Source organism: Bubalus bubalis, chromosome 15, assembly GCF_019923935.1.
Source record: "Bubalus bubalis isolate 160015118507 breed Murrah chromosome 15, NDDB_SH_1, whole genome shotgun sequence".
Lineage (NCBI taxonomy): Eukaryota > Metazoa > Chordata > Mammalia > Artiodactyla > Bovidae > Bubalus > Bubalus bubalis.
In genome coordinates, this window is record NC_059171.1 from 66,695,704 (window position 1) to 66,715,375 (window position 19,672).

The window sequence follows — 19,672 nt, forward strand, 5'->3', positions numbered from 1 at the left end:
AATTCATAAAATGGGGAGATTTTGTACCATGTACCCTGACAGAGAAAGCTGTGTCCACCAATTTAAGGTCTGATGGGATTTTTCCTTCTAACCCAAAATTAATTTCAAAACTAAAGAGTAAGACCAAAATCATGAAGGATCCTTTCACCCAATCACCATTTCCTGTTTAAAACGCACTATTTCAGAGCCCAAGCCTGGCTCCAACATTCACAATTAGTGTAAAGCAAAATGCCACTTCCCAAGGCAACAGCCCAGCCTGGCTTCACCTACCTGCAGACGCTTGACTTGCGGGACATGGTGGTGCTCGGAGAAGAGGGTGGGGTCTGGTACGACCAACTGTAATCAGAACCTTTCAAGTCCAAAATCACCTAAGGGGACAGAGCAGGAGGGTCAGCAAAGTGCTGAGAAGGGAAACGTTATCCGTCAAATCTTAACAACTGTCTTAACGTCAAAATTCCACCATCATGGAAGAGTGGGGATCAAAGAAAAACATGTTGTGAAGAGTTTTCTTTTCATTGGAAGAATCAGAGTACCAGTCCGTCAGTGTCATATTCCTTTTTCTGAGACAAGCAAAGACATAATTAATGGGGGAGAGGAAAACCACAACATACCTGTCAAAAAGAAAAAGATTTACAGTTATAATTCATAAGAGACATTTACAGGAAGGTTAGAATTTATAGGGTTTTTGTTTATAGTACAACATAGATGATAATGCTTTTAGGATGTGTTGATTTTACACAATGGACATGAGTTTGAGTAAACTCCAGGAGTTGGTGATGGACAGGGAGGCCTGGCGTGCTGCAGTCCATGGGGTCACAGAGTCGGACACAACTGAGTGACTGAACTGAACTGATCTTACATCTTAGTCACTTGATACTCATGCCCCCATCTGACCAATAAAACCTGACAGAATTAAGAACAAACCAATTTTTCATAATTACTTCTACATCTGTCTCCCTTACTTAACAAAGAGCTGGTTGAATGTAAGCTCTAGTTTCTATTCACATAGTAGGTGCTCAATAAATATCTGCTTACTGAGTGGATGCCTGCAGGCTGTAGTCTAATAAAGGCAATTTTGCAAGATGGAAAATATAAGCTCCCCAATTTGTCTGCTGAGCTGGCTTCCAAGGCAACAGTAAGAATTTTATACAAAAGGCAAAAGCATGTGATTTTTCAGCTGTTGCCCCACTGAACATAGTGTTAATGTCACATGAACCAAATGAATCAACATAAAGTCACCTTTTTCATAAGTGAGATCCTCATTCATTCCTTACTTAGAATGGGAGAAATCCACAGAGAATGATTTACAGTGATGACCAAGAGACCCATCATCATATTCCTAGAGGAGTTTATCTCTAGAGGGTCAGTGAACACATGATTAAGAGCATGGGCTGAGGAAACTGACAGCTTGGTTTAAATCCCAGTTCTACCAGTAACTGCCTGCTTAAGTGACTCTATTTCTCAGTGCTTCAAGGTCCTCTGTAAAGTGCGGATATTGGTGGAGATTCAAAGAAAATCTACGTAAGAGCTCAGAGCAGAGCCCGGCACACAGTAGGTGCTCTATGATGACCTGTGCGGATGACGGTCACATATCACAACGTAAAAGACGATACCATTTTAAATGAGAGATTGCCGCAAGGAACCCTCAGGACTTTGAACCTTCATCTCTTGGGTTTGTTGTCCTGAGCACCTACCCCACAATGCCTACCTGTTCACTTGAGGAGGGCAGTTTGTGAGGGTCCATGGTCAGGCTTTTCAGATCTTCCGATATGGTCTGCAGGTGAGTGATTTCCCCCAGCATTGAGATTTCTTCTTCCTGAAAGTAATTCACAACCTGTTACCATGCATGATTCACCTCACCATCTGGATCCGGCTGTTTTTATTAGGGAGACTATCTACACTTTCAACTTCTCAGAAGAGGAACACAGGAACTGGTTTATCTTTGCTGAAGCCATTTACCAACCCTTTCTTTGGGGAAATGGAGAACAAGGAATCAGCCATAACCATGGAGTGACTTGTGTGCTACACAACAAACACACAGGCCTTCCTAAAAGTGTCTGGGGGTCGGCACCCCTGCTGGGGGCAGAGAGGTCTGCCTGTGGGTGGGATCCTGCAGCACAGCCCCCTCCGCAGGCCAAGGCTCACCTGCCCCCTCCCCCTGGAAGTCAATCGACTTCAGCAGATGACACCATTTGGGGATATTCTGGTCCAGATTTGGCAGACCTAAGTGACAGCACATGTGTGTTCACTGGAGGTTACCTGCCCCCGTCTTTGTTTTTTCCATCAACTTAATCAATGGCAAGCGAGGCAAACTATGGCCTGCGGAAGAATGACGTCACCAAAGCAGTAAGCTGGGGCTGCGGACCCAGGTAAGAACGGTTCACGGGAAAGCACTACGCACAGGGGGACAACTCAGATCTGGGCATTTTGCCAGGGCTGAGGGAAGGCAGCTGGTGCATTTTCATCAGCCTCAAGAAAAGCTCCAGCAGAACTTTTCAAGCATTCAACTAATTGACTTCAAAAATAAGTCTGCGTTGATTCACTGAGGCTTTTCCCCTATTAACCTCACAGTCACTCCTTGGCACTCATCTCGGTCACTGGGTCTCAAAATCAGCTGGAGGACTTGTTTTAAAAGCCCAGATGACTGGGTGGGGTTCCCAGCCCCAGAGCTGTGGATTCAGTAGGTCTGGGTTGGGTCTGAGAATGCACATTTCTAACCAGTTCCCAGGTGATGCTGCTGGTCTGGGGACCAAATCTGGGGACAACTCTGTGGGGCCATCTTGAGGAGAAAAAGTAAGCGGAACCACCACTGCGCAGAACGCAGAGAGGGCCGTGTGGCCATCAGCAACTTGCAGACAACTACTGGTCCACAATCCTGACTCCACCATCATGATTCCTGACACACCACAACTTCTCAGTGCCTCCAGATAAACAAGGAGGGTCTCCTCAGAACTGGCAGTTTAAGCCTTCTGGAACTTTCCACTGACTCACAATCACGGGCCGCAGCATAGAAATGAAGGTGCAGAACCGGCCGCGTTCTTCGATCAAAGCCTTCCGGACAGCCTGCTTCTCTGTTTCTTCCAACAGGAGATACTTGTCATTGACGTCTTGGAGCGCGCTGTCCAGCTGGGGCTGGATGTCACCTCGCCCTGCAAATGAAACAAAGCCCGGAGCTTGGCTTGCTGAAACAGCAGCTCCTGGAAGCAGTGTCCTCCTCCCTCGGGTCCCTGCTGGACTGGAAACCACAATTCCCCGGGACTTCTAAAAAACCATTTATTTATACCCAGAAAGGATCTAAAGAAGCTGTTTTTCTAGGATCAGCCATTTCCAATTTCTAGTGCCCAAAGGGGATGCTTATCCTGGTTTATTTATGACAAGTAAAATGTCCTGGGGTAATGTCTCCTGACTTGCATTCTGAAGAGGCTAAGGTATGAAGAACAAGGTGAAGGCCTGTGGATGTTTCCAAAAATGGGCACAAGGTGGTTTTGTTGGGTCATGCTCAATAAAAGAGCCTCTGTCTGGAAGAGAAGTATCTGTCCCTGAATACAAAGCAGGCTAGCATCAGCTCTCCTGGCTCCAGGGAGCCCCCTGGGACTCCTTGGCAGCTAGTTTAACTTCCTAGTGGAGAGTCCTGAAGGCCCTTCCTGAAAGCCGACAAGCTCAGCAACAAAAAGACCCGCAGTCAGAACTCTGCTGGTGGAGGACTGAAGGGGGCCTGGGTACTGAGGCTGGCCCATGCCTGGAAATCACCTGGCCCCATCCACAGACCCCAGATATGCAGAGGCACCCATTTCTAGACTTTTCAACAACTCAAGAACTTGGTGAGGCTACTGTCTTTATAAATAAAGTTTTATTTGCACACAGTCACACCCATTCATTTACAGGCTGTCTATATCCGCTCTCATCACAACTGCTGAGTAAAGTTGTTATGACACACACCATTTGGCCCCTGGACTGAGAATATTTACAGAAGAAGTCTGGATAAACATGGATAAACCTGGGCAAATAGACACTGTATCAGAGGGCATGGCTATTGTAAATCTGATCTGAGGACAAGAAGGTGACCATCAGGAGACCAGCTCATGAGCTTCCACACTGGGCTCCCATGCTCACCTACCACCTGAACCAGAGAAAGAATCTCTAAACTCCTTCCAGACAGAGGCTTGGACTCTCCCAGCCTAGCCTGCAGTGAAATGCTGTCTGTGTATACAACAAGTACTCAATCGGTGTTTAACAGGTGTATACAACAAATACTCAATAGATGTTTAATAGGTGTATACAACAGGTACTGAATAGGTGTATACAACAGGTACTCAAAAGGTATTTAATAGGTACATACAACAGGTACTCAGTAGGTGTTTTAAACAGAATGTTAGCATGGAGGCGGCACTACGGGTTATCCAAACCAATCTGCTCCCAGTTCAGAGGAGGGGAGAAAGGGAGGACTGTCCAGGGCCATGCAGGGGCGGGCAGTCAGAGCGCACACCGCCTGACCCTCTGACGCTGGATTCCTCCTCCTCCACCAGCTGCCTCAAGTCGAGGGACTGGATTCCACCTGCCACCTAGAAAGGGACCTGACCAGTCACCATGTACCCTCCTCTTTAAGAATGCCACAGAGAACTCTTAGATTCAATGTGTTATTTGGTCTGAAAAAGTACAGGGTCAGGGAAAACTGCCTTGAACGTAGGAATATATTCTGTATTTTCTCACAAGCAGATGAGAAAGCTTCCTCTGGAGCCAAAAAGGCAGTCAGGCGTCAAGAACATCCAACTAGCAAAAGTCATTGGATTTTTGGCAGGAGTTAAGTTCTAAGTTAGCACAAAAGGGGAAAATCGGGGACAAAGGTCGTCCCTGAAAATGCCTTAGATGGCATTCCAGTACAGTCAGTGGTCTGCACATGGAGTCCTCACTGGTCAGGTGAGCATATGTGCTGGGTGCAGCAAAACAGTGTTTAAGTCCATGTGGAGGGATTTTATCCAACAACTATGTGAAAATTTGCTTTGACAACTTTTTGGTGTTATCAGCCACCATCCCTCCCTGACTCTGATAATTCTACCTGTTCTTCCAGTTTCTCTGCCCGGAAGCCAGTTTCACACATTACCCAGCTGCAGTCATAGGTTTCATGAGTTTTGTGGACAAGAAACTTGTTAAAGCACCCTTCCATTCTCCAGGGGGACTTGCGGGGAGGCGAGTGTGCGGGCACCCCAGTCCCATGAAATTGAGAATTTTCCCTATTCTTTTTTTTTGACCGGGCTGAACCGCAGGCAGGATCTTAGTCCCCCAACCAGGTATCAAACCCACACACCCTGCAGGGGAAGCACGGAACGCCAACCACTGTACTGCCAGGGAAGTCCCAGTGGTTAGGACGCTGCGCTTCCGCTGTCAAGGGCCCGGGTTCCATCCCTGGCCAGGAAACTAAGATCTCAAAAGCAAGGCACAGCCAAAAACTTTTTTAAAATAAGTAAAAAAAATGCTGGCTTGGGCAGCTGAATCCACACCCACTGATTGTGTATATGATACAAGCCCTTTGGTAATAAAACTCCCTGTTTCTCTACCACCTGTCAAACAGCCTGGCCAAGCCTGCACAGTGAGGCCATGTGGTTGGTTGTGGCTGGTCCCAAGGCCTTCCTGTAAGCCTCTCAATCTCTCCAAGGATGCTCCAACTAAGGGACCATGGAGGACCACGGAGGACCACGGACCAAGTCAGCATGTTCTTAACTCCAGAGGTGGAAAGTTTAATTATGGTAGCAATTTCTTTCAATACTAGCCTATAATTATAAGAAACGGGAAATGGGTATCTTTACTTCCTTTCACAAGTTGTAAGGTGCACATCTATCTGTGATTAATGACAGACTTCTAAAAATACACTGACATAGGAAAGCAAAGTGACTAGAACCAAGTGTTACCTAATCTGGTAAATATAAATTTAAATCATTCTATGATTAGTCAAGTTATTTTAAATATGTATTATGTTATAATTAAAGGACTTTCAAATTATAGTATTCTAAAATAAGTATAATCTGTAAAGATTGCTATAATTATAGTCATAGTGAATACATTTCCATGTGGGATATATCATAACCTAGAAACACAATGTTTATTTCTTAAATTCAGTAACCACAACATATATTTATAAAAAAAAAAAAAAGTGGAAGAAATTATTCCATGTCTCAATTGGATATACTGGTTCTTACAGTCATTTTTTTAGGTCCACAAATTTGGAGTTGTGTTAGCACTGATTTAATATACAAAAGCCCATTCATTTCCCTCCCATCAGCAATGTTGGGAGAGCCTCCGATGCCGCAGCAGCTCCGGGTGGACTTGACTCCTCCTCTTCCGTCTCTGCTACTCCCACCCTTCCAGCGCCACCTTGATCTCTCACCTGGACGGCTCCATCAGCCCCTGACAGGTCACTCTGACCGCATTTGGACGAACTTACCTGGAACAGCCCTGAATTACTTTAAAAATGCAAATCTACCACTTTTCAGTAGCTCCCACTGCTTTCAAGAAAGTTCAGTGGGGACTCCCCTGGTGGTCCAGTGGTTAAGACTCTACACTCCTAATGCAGGGAGCATGGGTTCGATCCCTGGATGAGGAACTAAGATCTTGGATGCCACCGCACTGTGCGGCCAAAACAATAAAAAGTCCAGCGTCGTGAACACACCCTGCCCTGCGAGACATGCGTGGGTCGGCTTCTGAGACCGGCCTCAGGCCCTCCCCCTCCTCTCCCATTGCTCCAGCGTCCAGCTCCACCCCCTAAACATCCCCTCTCCCCCAACCCCCGCTGTCGGGCATCTGTTCATTCTCAGGCCACAGTTCTTCACAGAAGCCCTCCCTGAACCTTCTCACTAGACTAAATCCTCGTATTTAATTCTCAGAGATTCCTTCTACACAGACTTCACAACACTCCTCCCAGTTCTCACTTCATCTTTACGCCTCCAGTTCTTCCACGGACGGCAGTCTCCCCTGGTGATCAGGAAGCCCCACGAGGACAGAAACCACAAATATTTTTGCTCAGCACTGTGTCTTCTACCTCAGCACACTTGCCTGGAAGGCAGGTACTCAAATATTTGCAAATGAATGAGGCCTTGATAGGAGCTTCCCAGGTGGCTCAGCGGTAGAGAATCCCCCTGCCAATCAATGCAGATGCCACAGGAGACTCTGGTTAGATCCCTGGCTTGGGAAGACACCCAAGGCGGAGGAAATGGCAACCTACTCCAGTATTCTTGCGTGGAAAATCCCATGGACAGAGGAGCCTGGTGGGCTATGGTCCATGGGTTGGGGGGAGTGGGTCACAAAGAGCTGGACGTGACTGAGCGCCATGAGGCACTTATAATAGCACAATGTGAGTTTGCTTACTGGTTCAACCATCATGCCCTTAAATGGCCTAACACTGGAAAACGAACAAATTCCAGGGCCGCCCATCAGCCAAGAGAAGAGAGGGCTTAAACAGGCTTTCCAGACAAAATTCCTGAGTAAAGCACTGCTTGTGGCCTTTTCTGTAAAAAGTCATCTCAGTCTCGAGAATTTTTTCCCCTGCGAGTTTCCAGGTCTTGGCTGGATTCATGCTGGAGAATTCTGGTGAATACAGCCAGCAGCTCCTTTACTTCCCCCAACAGGGGAAATCATATGATTATTCTCTTTACAAAAAAATGCTCCTGGGGCAAAAGCACTATTAATAGGCAGCAGGTCATGGACCAAAGCAGAACCCTCAAAGGAGAAAAAAAAAATTTGATCAGTAGGTAGGGAGAATTCACAAAGCTTTCTGGAATGAAACCAAGATTCCATATTTCCCCAACATTTACATTTTCCTTAATCTTTACATAAATGTTCAAGGCAGGAATTAACACCCCCATTTGACAGAGGGGTAAACTGAGATTAAGGTGGCGTGCAAGAGCCCCTGAGCTAGGAATGGATGCAGACAGATGCCAATTCTCCGTCTTTCCCATTCGGAAGCCTGCTTTCTTCTAGCTTCATGCTCAGCACGCATGGGCCCTGTGATTAGAATCCCATAAAATGACTTCCATATCCCTGACACACTCATGCAAATACTGTGTTTCACCTGAAGATGCCTGCTTTTTCATGTCTATACTTTAAAAATTAACATATATCTTACAGTCAGTAGGAGTCATAGTTTACACGGCATTTAAAAAATTTTTTTAATCAGTGAGAAAATAATAATGCATCTTACCACTGATGGCATCTGCAGTCAATGCAATAAGGGATATAAATACTGAAATATGGGATATAATTTCAGAGACAGACATGCAAGGTGATGCTGGAGATAAGAATTTGGAATGAAAAATGCCCCCTTTCCACCAAAAGGTAGCTGTCATTATTTCTACATACATCATCTTCTACTCTTAATATCCTGCAGCAGTTTTTGATTGATTTTTCCAAAGCAAAACCAACCAGGGATCAAAAGGAGGAGAGATTTCATCAGACAAGACTGGAAGCTTTTGGGCTTGAACACTTTCAAACAAACTCTATTTCTGCTATTCTTTCAACAGGCTGTGCCTCAGTTTCTACTCATCTGTTAAACATAAAAAATAGCACCAAGTCCACATGGTTGTGAAAGCAGATGGATTCGTTCACATCATGCACTCAGCACCAGACCCAGCACGTGGTGAGCTTTAGGAAGTGTTAGGCGCCACTGGCAGGAACACAGCATCTTTAAAGCCCTCCTCCTAAACCCTGGGCGTCTCAGCAGGAGACAGCCTGCCTCCATAACCATTAAATGCAATAAAAACTCTGGAGCAGTGAGCTCCAATGAATACACTGACATGCCTGGCAGGGGCATGGAGACTGCACCCACCTTGCATCCTATGGAGCTCCTCACCTGGGGGTTCATTTCTTTCCTTTATAGTAAACAAGCAGCCCTAAGAAACACTGTTTTCCTGAATTCTGTGGGTCATTCTAACAAACTTGTCAAACTTGAGGGGGTTCATGGGAGACCTTAAATTTGAGGTTGGCTGGGCACACAGGTGGGTAGCTTGTGGACCCCACTTGTAGCTGGTGATTGAAGTGGAGAAAATCTTGTTCTTAGTGCATGGGGTCTAAGCCCACCCCAGGTAGTTAGTATCTGAACTGATGTGACTTGGTGGATACCCAGTTGGTGTCAGAGAACTGATGTTAGAACATAGATGCCTTTGCCATCGTGGAAATGGCTTGAGGGCAGAGGCCACTTGTGCCTCCATAGCCGCCAAGGGGATCTAGCCCAGAGGAGGCCCTTGATACCTACTTCCTGAATGAGTGAAGACACGCTCAGCTCACCGGGCTCCTCTGTGGCAGTCATGGAGAATTTATGAATGAAAGAGAGGCGCCAGAAGTGAAACAATTTAACCCTGTGAAAACTGTGATGGGCTTGCAACTCAAGAAAGGCAGGACTATACCCCCCTTTGCCCATCTAGCCCTGCACCACACCACCCACTCAGCGTTCTCGGGGTTAATCAACACCATGGCATGCGGGGGATGGGTATTTCAAGCACGTCCTCCTTTTTAGCTTCTGGCAAAACTAACACCAAGAAAAACACTGGGCTCCTGTTGTGTGCTCCCCCTGCCCCCTTAAACGCATCTTGCCAGCTTCTAAATGCAGCCACAGGGAAGCCAGGTGACCCACACCTTGACAAAGTCTCCTCGCGCACAGGGACATTTCTCCGCACCTTTTTCGACTCCTGCAATCAGCCATTTGCAGCCGGAGTCACAAGCAAGACACCTGATGAGCTGTATCAGGCCAAGGCTTTCCCAGAGACCAGCTCTGCAAAGGAGCGGAGCGCACAGCTCTGGGCCTCGGGTGGATCTGCTTAGTCTGTTTATAACCCAGCATTCCCAGGTATGAAATAGGAATCCCCTGGCCTCCGAAGACTCCACACTTTTACCACATATGCAACAGTCCCCTGCAGGAGCTTCTTCAGTTAGATTCCCACATCTCTACCGACCACAGTCAGGGATAGCTCACTGAACCACACGGGGTCTAAAGAGGAAAGCCTGACCACTGCTGCTGTTAAGATGAAGAAGTCAGGCTGCCCCTTTGGTATGCTTTTCCTCATCAGCCTGTTAGCCCAGGATGGCACGGCTGGCTGCATCCATTGACCTCTCCTTTCTCCCTGCTCACTCTGCTGATGGCTTTACCTGGCATTTCCTGGGCCAGAACGTATGTCAGGCTGCAACTCTCCAATGCTGACTCATTAAAAATTCCTCCCCTGTCCACTTGACACAGGCTGTTCCATTGAGTAAAACTGCACCCATTCAAATATTTCGCAGGCTCCTATCACACCTTTCCCAAGCGTGGAAAGAAGCAGTGACCCAACGGTCTTCCCTGCTGTGTTACGTGCGCTTGCAGCTAAATGTCCAGAGAGCGTGCAAGGCTACACGTGGTCATACAAGCCCTGGAGCGTCTCAGTGATCACCTGTCTGCATTTACAGGCACTCCCTGCCCTCAGAGGGAACTTTTCCAGCTTTGGTTCCAATAGAGAACAATCACTGCCTTTGGCTCAAGATACACGTTTCCCAATCGCACTGATGTGGCAATCTACCCCTTCCAGGGATGCTCACTGGAGGGAAGAGGAAGTGGAGAAAACAGCCTAGAACCATGGACCAGCTCTTTGTACCTCCTCATCTCAGCATTCAGGAAGGATTTTTCATTTTGGGGTGTCACTTTGCAGAGAGCTGACATGCATCCGAGGTAGGTGGTTAGAGAAAACATCCAGGGGAGACTTCTGGCGCTGCTGCCTCCTTCTAGGACTGGGTCTCGCAATCCGGATCGCCAGCAATTCAGGGCAGGCCACCTCCAGCCCCATGCTCACTCCGGTGGCCCAGGAGGTCCTGGGGGGACAATTTCTGACCATGCCTGGAGGCACACCCATGGCAGATGGGGTTAACCACTAGAAGGGTCTCTTTGTGTGGGCCACACCTCTTTCTGAGAGGTCTGCTCTTCTCCATCTCCCCTAACTCAACAAATGGAACAGAGCCTCTGCACTATGCCCAGCAAGGAAGCCAGGTGACCCACTAACAGATAACCTGGACTTCACATTTGTAGGTGGGAGGTCCCTCTGGGCAAGAGCGTTCTCAGGGCTACTCCTCTTTAAAAACTGAAACACAGGGGTGGTTGGAGGGGGCTGAGACACCTCGGTTTTTACCACTGAGGCAGGGAGAACCATCCACTCAACGACTGTAGTTTCTGGGGCATCAGGGGTTTCTGCCAGTTTCATAAAGCATAGAAGAAACCAGCCAGGAAATGCAAACATTCACGCTGATGCGGCCAGGGGCCATGGAAACCACTGAGCCAGTGAAAAGGATTTGGCATCACTCCAGCTTTCTGCTTTCTCCGTGTGGAGGAAAAGAAGGGTGATGGGGGGAAAAGTCAGTCTAGAACGGGGTCTGACCAGAAATGGGGCTGAGTAATAGAACCATCTGGAGGCAGGTAGCTGAGGATGGGCAGTGGAGGTCACTGTGGCTCTCAGTTCACCCCTAAAGCTGACTCAGGGTCACACATTCCACAGCCCCCACCCTGCAGCATGGTCACGCTTCCTTTTGGTTCTGGTGCCCCCGTGTAAATGATGATGGCTCACACACTTCCCTGAACCTTGAGCAGCCCCTGCCCCATTCTCCACCAGCCAATCCCTTGTCATCTTCCTCATCACCTGCCCACACCAAGCGTAAACGGGTTTCTTGCGCCTTGCCCCACTGCCGCACCCTCTGCTGATACTCATCATGGCGCTGAGCACACCAGACTGAACTGCAGTTGACCCTTGAATAATATGGGTTTGAACACAGGTCCACCTGTACATGGATTTTTTTCAATAAATATAGAATTGGCATCCAAACCCATGGGTTTTGCATTTGCAGACTGAACCAACTGTGGCTCATGTACTGTTTACAATCCTTGGTGGAGTCCGTGGGTGTGGAATCGTGGATTTGAAGGGCTGACTATAGGACTTGAGCATCTCACAGTATGCGGCAGACCCTGGAACGAATCCCCTTGAATCCCGAGGGACAACTATAACTGGCTTGCCTCCACCAGAGTCTCCGTTCCTGGAGGGAGCAATGTACCCCTGTCTCAGTAGACGTCATTGAGTTATAAATGTCTTCCCTGTGGGGGCCCTCACTTAATTGCTCAAGCAGGATTCAAGGTAAATACTTCTGAAGGAGTCAAGGTAAATACTTCTGACCCAACTGAAAGAAAGTTCCATATATATATATTTCTTTTGTTAAACCAAGACATTTTAACTATCATGAACTGTTGTTAAAATATACATGTCCAAGTTCAAAAATGACTTAAAACTTGTAAAATAAAATTTAATAGGGCTTTAAGTCAAATAGCTTTCTTACATCTTTACGCCCAAGTTCACTGCTATGATCCTATGTCACTGTGGCTTAGCTCTGGGAGCCGGCCCCTGCAAGAGAGAGAACTAGAGGGGGCTGCAGGGACTCTTCGTAGGATGAGCAGAATCCAAGTCACAGAGTCAAAAGGCTGTGTGGTTCCTTCACTCATCCCTAATCCCACTGCCCATCATTTAAAACAAATAGCATGCCCCATTTATTCCACAGACAACTCACACCAGGCTTCCAAGCAAAGGTTTTAATTAAACTCTGTGTCCTCAAAAGGCCACATATTATATGATTCCCTTTATAAGAAAGGTCCAGAATAGGCAAATCCATACAGACAGAAAGCACATGAATGGTGGTCAGGGGCTGAAGGGGAGGGAGAATGAGGCATGACTGTTTTAAATGGCAGGGGACGTCTTTCTGGGGTGATGAAAACATCCTGAAATTAGACAGCAGTGATGGCTGCACAGCGTTGGGAATGCACTCAAGCCAATGAAATGTACACTTTAGAGGGGTTAAAATGGCACATTTTATGTTGTGTGAATTTTATCACAATAAGCAGGAGAGGGACTGTGTCTTACCTTCCTCCCAAAGGGACACTAAGCTGTGTCATAACCACAGCATTGAAGCTGGAAAGGATTATCACTTCTAAAAAGTGGGGGACATTACCCCAATGTCACCATGATGGGAAGGAGGCAGAGTTGTGTCCCCCGAGACAGCAGGTCATCCTGGCCCCACCTGCTAGCGGGGACCCATGTGGTTTGGGTTCCTTGTAGATGACAGAATCCAATGCAAAAATCTCTTTAGAGCTGTTCAGTGCAAAGGCTCAGAGAACACTCAGGCACACTCAGGCAAGATAAACCACACGGACAGCCCACAGACAGACCTTTCTGAGACAGAGGGACAGCCACGAGACGCCGAAAGCGACCTGAAGTTTTAGCGCTGTTGCCCACAGAATGAGGGTCAACATTTAGTCAAGAAGAATCACTGTGATTATTGAATTTGAAGATCCGATACCCTCGAAATGAAACATTCCACAAACTCTGCTGAAATAAGAAATACTTTTTGATTTTTTTTAAAAATAAATGATTGGTTTTGAAAAAACCAAATGGTCCTGGGAAGACTAAGTTAAAGATAGTTGGCAAGCTTAATAAAACCAAATCCGATTTGGGAATTATTTTGAGAAGTTATTAAGTATAGCTCTCCATGTTTTGTCTGTGATGTAAATACACACATATACACTTAGATATGTATGTATGCATGTATTTTTTTCCTGTGGAAATGAGGGTTTAAGTCATTCTGTATTTCTTTTTTCCATGAGTCTAATACTGAATTATGAGGATGTAAAGACTCTTAGAATGTTAAGCTAACCCATTAAAGGGTCTAACTTCAAAAAAAAGAAAATGATTGGTTGAAACACACGCACACACAATTTTCTTAAAATTATGGAAAATTAAGTAGGCACCATTGATTGTTCTGAACTGGGAGGAAAACTGAAGCAACCAGCATAGGTCTGGATAACCACGGAAAGCCCACAGCAAGGCCCACACCGTGATCAGCCACCAGAGATTCAGGATGACAGACTTACCGAGAGCGTCCACTGGCGGGGCACACGGCGAGAAAGTGCAGGGCACACAATTGACACAAAAAGGAAAACAATAAAGTCAAACTGGGATTCGGGCAGCAGTCTTACCTGTGTTAAAACAGTCCATGGTTTGCCACGGAATTTTATATTAGGGCGATTAAACCCACAGCCACTGAGAGCTGCAACCCAGGCTCCCTCCCCTGCCTTGCTAAGAGTCTTTACTTCCCATCTAAACAGACATCTTCCTAGTTTGTAATTGTCAGTCCTAGAGAATGCAACGTTTTTTTTTTTTCTTCTTCCTTAAAAAGAGAGATGAAGAATATATTCCTGTAAGAAGTCAATTAAGATGCTTTCACAAGAAAAGCTTTTAGGTGTAATTTATTGTAACTTGGAAAGTCACTAAGGAAACCAGGATCCAAAGTTCAAGCTGGGGTGAAAATGAAAAAAAAAAATGTAAAGACCTTAAAACTTACATATAACAGTGAATAATATGCTGATATGGGACTCTGGGAGTCTGTTTATTAGGTTTATAAATCAGCTCTGCAGTCTCGGGTGAAAGATGACACATTCAACTATTTCAATGGTCAGGCTCAAGGGTTAACATATTAAAATGCTCCAGCAGTTTCCTCCCTCAATGTCTCTGATAAAAGTAGTTATAGATGGAAACGGAAGGCTTTACCATAATTATTTAAGTGAAATTAATAACAATATGAGAATTAATTAAATGAGAAATAAGGCTGCTGACTGCATGGTGAGGTGGCAGAAATGGGCAAATAGTACAAAATGTTTCCTATTTCTGATCCACTCTTACTTCCCCCAGTTGGGTTACAGCCAACTCTAGGACTTCAAAAGTCACGAGCTGATGCCAAGCAGCAGGGCCTGATGAGGGTTCAGGAGACTCCACTCAGAGCCTGGGCTTCGGGCCAGTCCCACGCTTTTCCACCCTGCTGCTACCTCTGTCCTGTCGCCCTGACCTGTCAGCAAGACTGACCCTGCCCCACGCATGGACCCCTGGCTCTCGCCTGGTCCCTCCAGCCCCCAACTCCCCACCTAGGTTTATGCCCTATAGGTATTCAAGAAGCCTGCCTTCCACAAAAATAGGTATATTCACCCATGGCTGGAGCACATGTCAAGTTGTTTTAAAATGATTTTCAGATAAAGTTTAATCAAACTCCAAAAAACATTAAATTAAATACTTTTTGACAGTGATATTTAAATACCTTTAGGCTATGAACTACCATTATCTATAGGATAGTAAAAAAGCGTCAAATACAGAATGTGGCAAAAGGTGATACAGCTGCAGAGTGAAATTTAAGGTAAAATTAGTCACAAGTGAAAATCACATCCCATATGTGTCTATATCAAAGGGAATGCCAAATCCACAGTTAAATGCATAAAGGCATTTAAATGTTGAAAAGAAGAGTCAGAAGAATTTTTAGATCAAAGATCACAGTTTTGAAAAAAGGAATGACAAGGAGCTGCTCAATAACCGCCTGAAAACACATTTAAAAGGAAGTGATTATTGGGCTGCATAAACCAAATTTAGTTCTATCGGGACCAAAAAAAACGTATTCAAACCATCCTAACACACAGTGCAAATCTCAGAAGGATCTACCAACATGTTATAAGCCAAAGTCTAGGAAGCTACCACTTGAAGGAGATGAACGCGATAGAGAGGCATCTGAGCAAAAAGGGAAACTTCAGCTAACCAGACCCCCCCAAATAACTGGGAGCTTCAAATAACCAGATTTCCTCCAGCCCTTAACTTGCAGTGCTTCTAGTGCATTCTCAGGCCATATATCTTCTAGAAGAGCACTTCATAATAAGAATTCACTCAGAAGGATGACTCTGGTACCTCCTAGGAAGCTCCAGTCACCCCCAAAATACACCAATGTGAGTTTTTAAAAGGCACTTACATAATTTGGAAGAAAAAAAATTTATAAAGGAAATAAATAAAAATAATTTTCTAGTTGTCCCCTGGATCAACTAGAAAATCATCCGGAATACTCTAAGCTACTGATCTGACTTGGCTTGTAGACATCAGAACACCGTCATGGCTCTCTTGTCTGGAAAGAATACGGTGCCCAAGACCATCAGCTATATGACTGGGGTTGACAAGATGGATGCTTCAGAAGCCCCTGATCACAGCCTCCACTGTCTCAGCCTTCAGGTCCAAGTGCCTCACAACCAAAAGCTGATTATTCCCCAGTCCCAGGACCAGCAGCGTCTTCTCACGTAATACAGTCCAGCACCCTATGTTTCCTGACTTTTTCCATCCGGTGCCTTGATGGGGAGCTTGTTTCCCTCTCCAGACAGCCCAAGCAGTGCTGGGCAAGTCTAATTGCCAGAAACTTCCTTTTATGTTGCATTGCAATCCACCTATCAGGCATTCCCTGCAGGTCCAAATTCCGCTAATTGGACAATGCCAGTGACTTTGAGTGACAAAGACTGTTTCAGTCTCCAGGCAGAATTCAGATAAAAGGATTATCACTGCAGCCAAGAACTTAAGGCCTCTGAAAAGAAAATTCTGGAAGAGAGAAAGTAAAACAGCTACTTTTTCCTTACCTCAACCTTTCCACCAAACTCCCAAATCTTTTTCAAGTCCATAGACTTGGACTCTCTCTGCAAACCCATTCATCTCTCTTATCTCAAAGCTGGCATGGTGTCAATTAGGTAGAGTTCAGCTCCAAATTTTTACCAACCTGTTTTTCCAAGAAACCTCAGATGCAATGGAATAGGGTGGCAGTTTTATTTACATTTACCTCTAGACTCACTAAAATGTTATTGGCCACAAAGCCTATTCCACTTGTGGAATACTAGCTCCCAGGTGCCTAAGTTAGAATGTAAATTGCAGAAGCATCAAGAACAGGAGAACACATCCAATAGGAACAACTGGGGCCAATACCAATGGAAAAACTGACTGTGAGTGAGAATCCTGCTGCCTTTGTATCGACATGGTCTCCTGGTTATTCTAAGAACTGGGGGGCGGGGGGTGGGGGGAGAGACGACACTTAGCTTGAAAAGTCTGTCCTATCCTCACTCCTCTTCTACCAACGTGTCCCATCTCTCCAGATGTTTCTTTTAATTCCAAGTGAGAACCACTTGCTTAGGAAAGGGGAACTTTGGAGATGTCTACCTAAAAAAAGTTGTCTCAAACAAACGCTAAAGACTACCCACCCACAGAGCATCCTGATGCGGGGCGGAGGCGGGGGAACCATTTTATCAGCAAATTCAAAACTGGGTATTGAGAAGAAGAGTCTAGAGGGAATGTTACATTCTCAAGTTCAAGAAGAGTCCCTATATCTTGCTGCTGCTGCTGCTAAGTCGCTTCAGTTGTGTCCGACTCTGTGCGACCCCACAGACGGCAGCCCACCAGGCTCCACCGTCCCTGGGATTCTCCAGGCAAGAATACTGGAGTGGGTTGCCATTTCCTTCTCCAATGCATGAAAGTGAAAAGTGAAAGTGAAAGTGAAGTTGTGTCTGACTCTGTGTGACCCCACAGACGGCAGCCCACCAGGCTCCTCCATCCATGGGATTTTCCAGGCAAGAGTACTGGAGTGGGGTGCCATTGCCTTCTCCGCTATATCTTGTTAGGTCTTAATAAAATGCTTGCAAAGTGGATGTAGCTAGATTTTTTTCTCTTCAAATTCCCAGTTCAAGCTGGAAGAGCAAAGCTGGGTAGTGGATCTGGTAATTAACTGGTCTGTTAACGATGATCGGCTAGGGGGAAGGGTCTTACACCAGCAGTCTCACGTTCCTTACCTGGCTCCAACCCTCAAGAACACCCATGAAAAATCTCCCTGTGCAGGCATGATTCCCAGCTCCCACTGCAGGCTTTTCTAACATTTTCACAAGACTTAATAAAGGGTTTTGGAGATTATAGGCTATGAAGGATGGAGGAGAAAATTACATAATTTCTGTAATAATTACTATAGAACATTTGCATAGAGGCTTTTATGTACTATCCCAAGGCTTCCAAGAAATTTATAGGTCTCATCACAACGCACAATAGACATGGAAACTGTCAAATTTTGGAGATCAGGTTGGGGGAGGGAACAAGTCAAGTACCACTTTGTATCTCAAATTAATAGATATTCTGCACTTGGGGACTTTGGTTCTGATAGATTCTATTAGCTCCTATCTGTTCACAGGACCATTATATGTAAGGAAGTCTGATTGAAGACTTTCTATTTCAAAGAAAAATCAAGCACATGTTCATTTTCCCAAAGCAACATATTAATGGCAGAATTTGTAGAGTTACCTTTTTTGGCTTTCTTCTGCAGTTTCAGTGTATCTGAGGACTTCTTTTTTATCTCTTGGCGAGCTTTTTTATATTCTAAGAGAGAGAAGAATATTGAACAATCTTACCACTTAGCTCAACAGAAAACATTTTAGCAACAGCCATTACTTTTATCGCTGAAAGCATAAACTCTGATGTGCAATAAACACCTTTATTGGAATACAAAATGGTAAAAAATCTTCTGATGCCATTTTACAGCAAAGGGGTCATGAACATGAAAACGGACAAAATGTACCAGGGTCTTTTCCTCCAGCATTCATTCATACCAGCTCTGAGAAAAGATGGCACTTGGGAAGGCTTCAATAAAAATGTTAAAATTCACAATTTCTCAGTATAAGTAACAAGAAATATTTCCAGTATTATCTACTTTCCCAAGGCCCAAATCTACAGGGCTTCACTCCAAGAAGAGCCCACATGGTTAGATGCTGGCCAGATGCTACAATTCAAAAATGAGCATCTCAGACTACAGAGAAACTAGACCACATGGCAGAGAAGTGGGAAAGGCCTGGCTGCCTTACATTCACGTTAATACCGAGGCTGGATGCTGTGGACCCAGGGGAGGGGCAGCCCACACGGCCACAGCCCCACTAACACTTTTCTCTGCCCCCCCCCCCCCACCCCCGCAGCTCATGCCCACCCCGAACTTTCCCTTTCTGTTGCTGGCATCTCCGTCACCCAGGCACGAACATCTGAAATGACAGTTGGCTCTGATACTTCTTGCCTTTGCTATCCTCATAGTCGATTCATCACCAATTTGACCAGTTCCCACAAAGCCACCCCCATCCTTTCCCTCCCGCCTGCCCTGAGCCTATCAGAGCTCTTTTTATATGCTCCTGGCATCCATCAGAGCTCTCTTTTATATGCCCTTGGCATCACTGCCGGCCCACACGCTTTCCCTCCACCACATTCACTGCAGGTTGTACGATGCTGGGAGCAGGGTCTCCTGACTCTTCCACACCGCCAGCACCCCTGCCCTTTGGTTCCAGGAAGACTGACGGCGTGATGTCCGTCTGGACCACTCGGTCCCTAGAGCCGGCACGTGAGGTTCTGAGACCCACCGGTTGAAAGTATATACAAAGAGAATGGCCAGTTCTGGGCAGGAGACTGAAGGCTAACTTACATCATTAAAAGTCTGGTTTTCAAAATGTGCTGAAATGCCTGAAGTGTGAGTCTCTAGCATTTAAGCCTGAGGTTACAATCACTTTGAATTCAGCTGATCGCAACTGATGCCATGGGACAATGACGGCATCCACTGAGTGACGCTGCATGCCCCAAACCCAGCACTGAGTCCTGCGGTGGGATCACTTCCCATCCTTCATCCTCCAACACTGAGACGCCCACAGGAGCAGCGGGGGAGGAGTGCGTCCTCCGGGTGACATCAGGGACCCCAGCAGAGGCACAGGCAGCAGCCGGCGACCTGCCATCTGAGACTGACGTGCGTCAGCCACCTCGCCCCGTAC

At 46.0% G+C, this 19,672-nt stretch overlaps 1 protein-coding gene across 12 annotated transcripts in view; it reads right to left on the reverse strand.

The window, feature by feature from the left end:
• MTSS1 (MTSS I-BAR domain containing 1) overlaps positions 1–19,672 on the reverse strand; it is a 162,509-nt gene that overhangs the window by 14,906 nt on the left and 127,931 nt on the right. For 9 of the 12 annotated variants that reach the window (XM_025265472.3, XM_006048350.4, XM_006048347.4 and 6 more), the window contains 5 exons: positions 18,174–18,248; positions 13,916–13,927; positions 2,992–3,149; positions 1,709–1,816; positions 271–368 (listed from right to left, as the gene is read on the reverse strand). In XM_025265472.3, coding sequence (XP_025121257.1) covers positions 271–368; positions 1,709–1,816; positions 2,992–3,149; positions 13,916–13,927; positions 18,174–18,248 — 451 coding nt within the window. The remainder of the gene's footprint in view (positions 1–270; positions 369–1,708; positions 1,817–2,991; positions 3,150–13,915; positions 13,928–18,173; positions 18,249–19,672) is intronic. The other 3 variants (XM_006048349.4, XM_025265474.3, XM_006048348.4) reach the window with 1 other exon arrangement.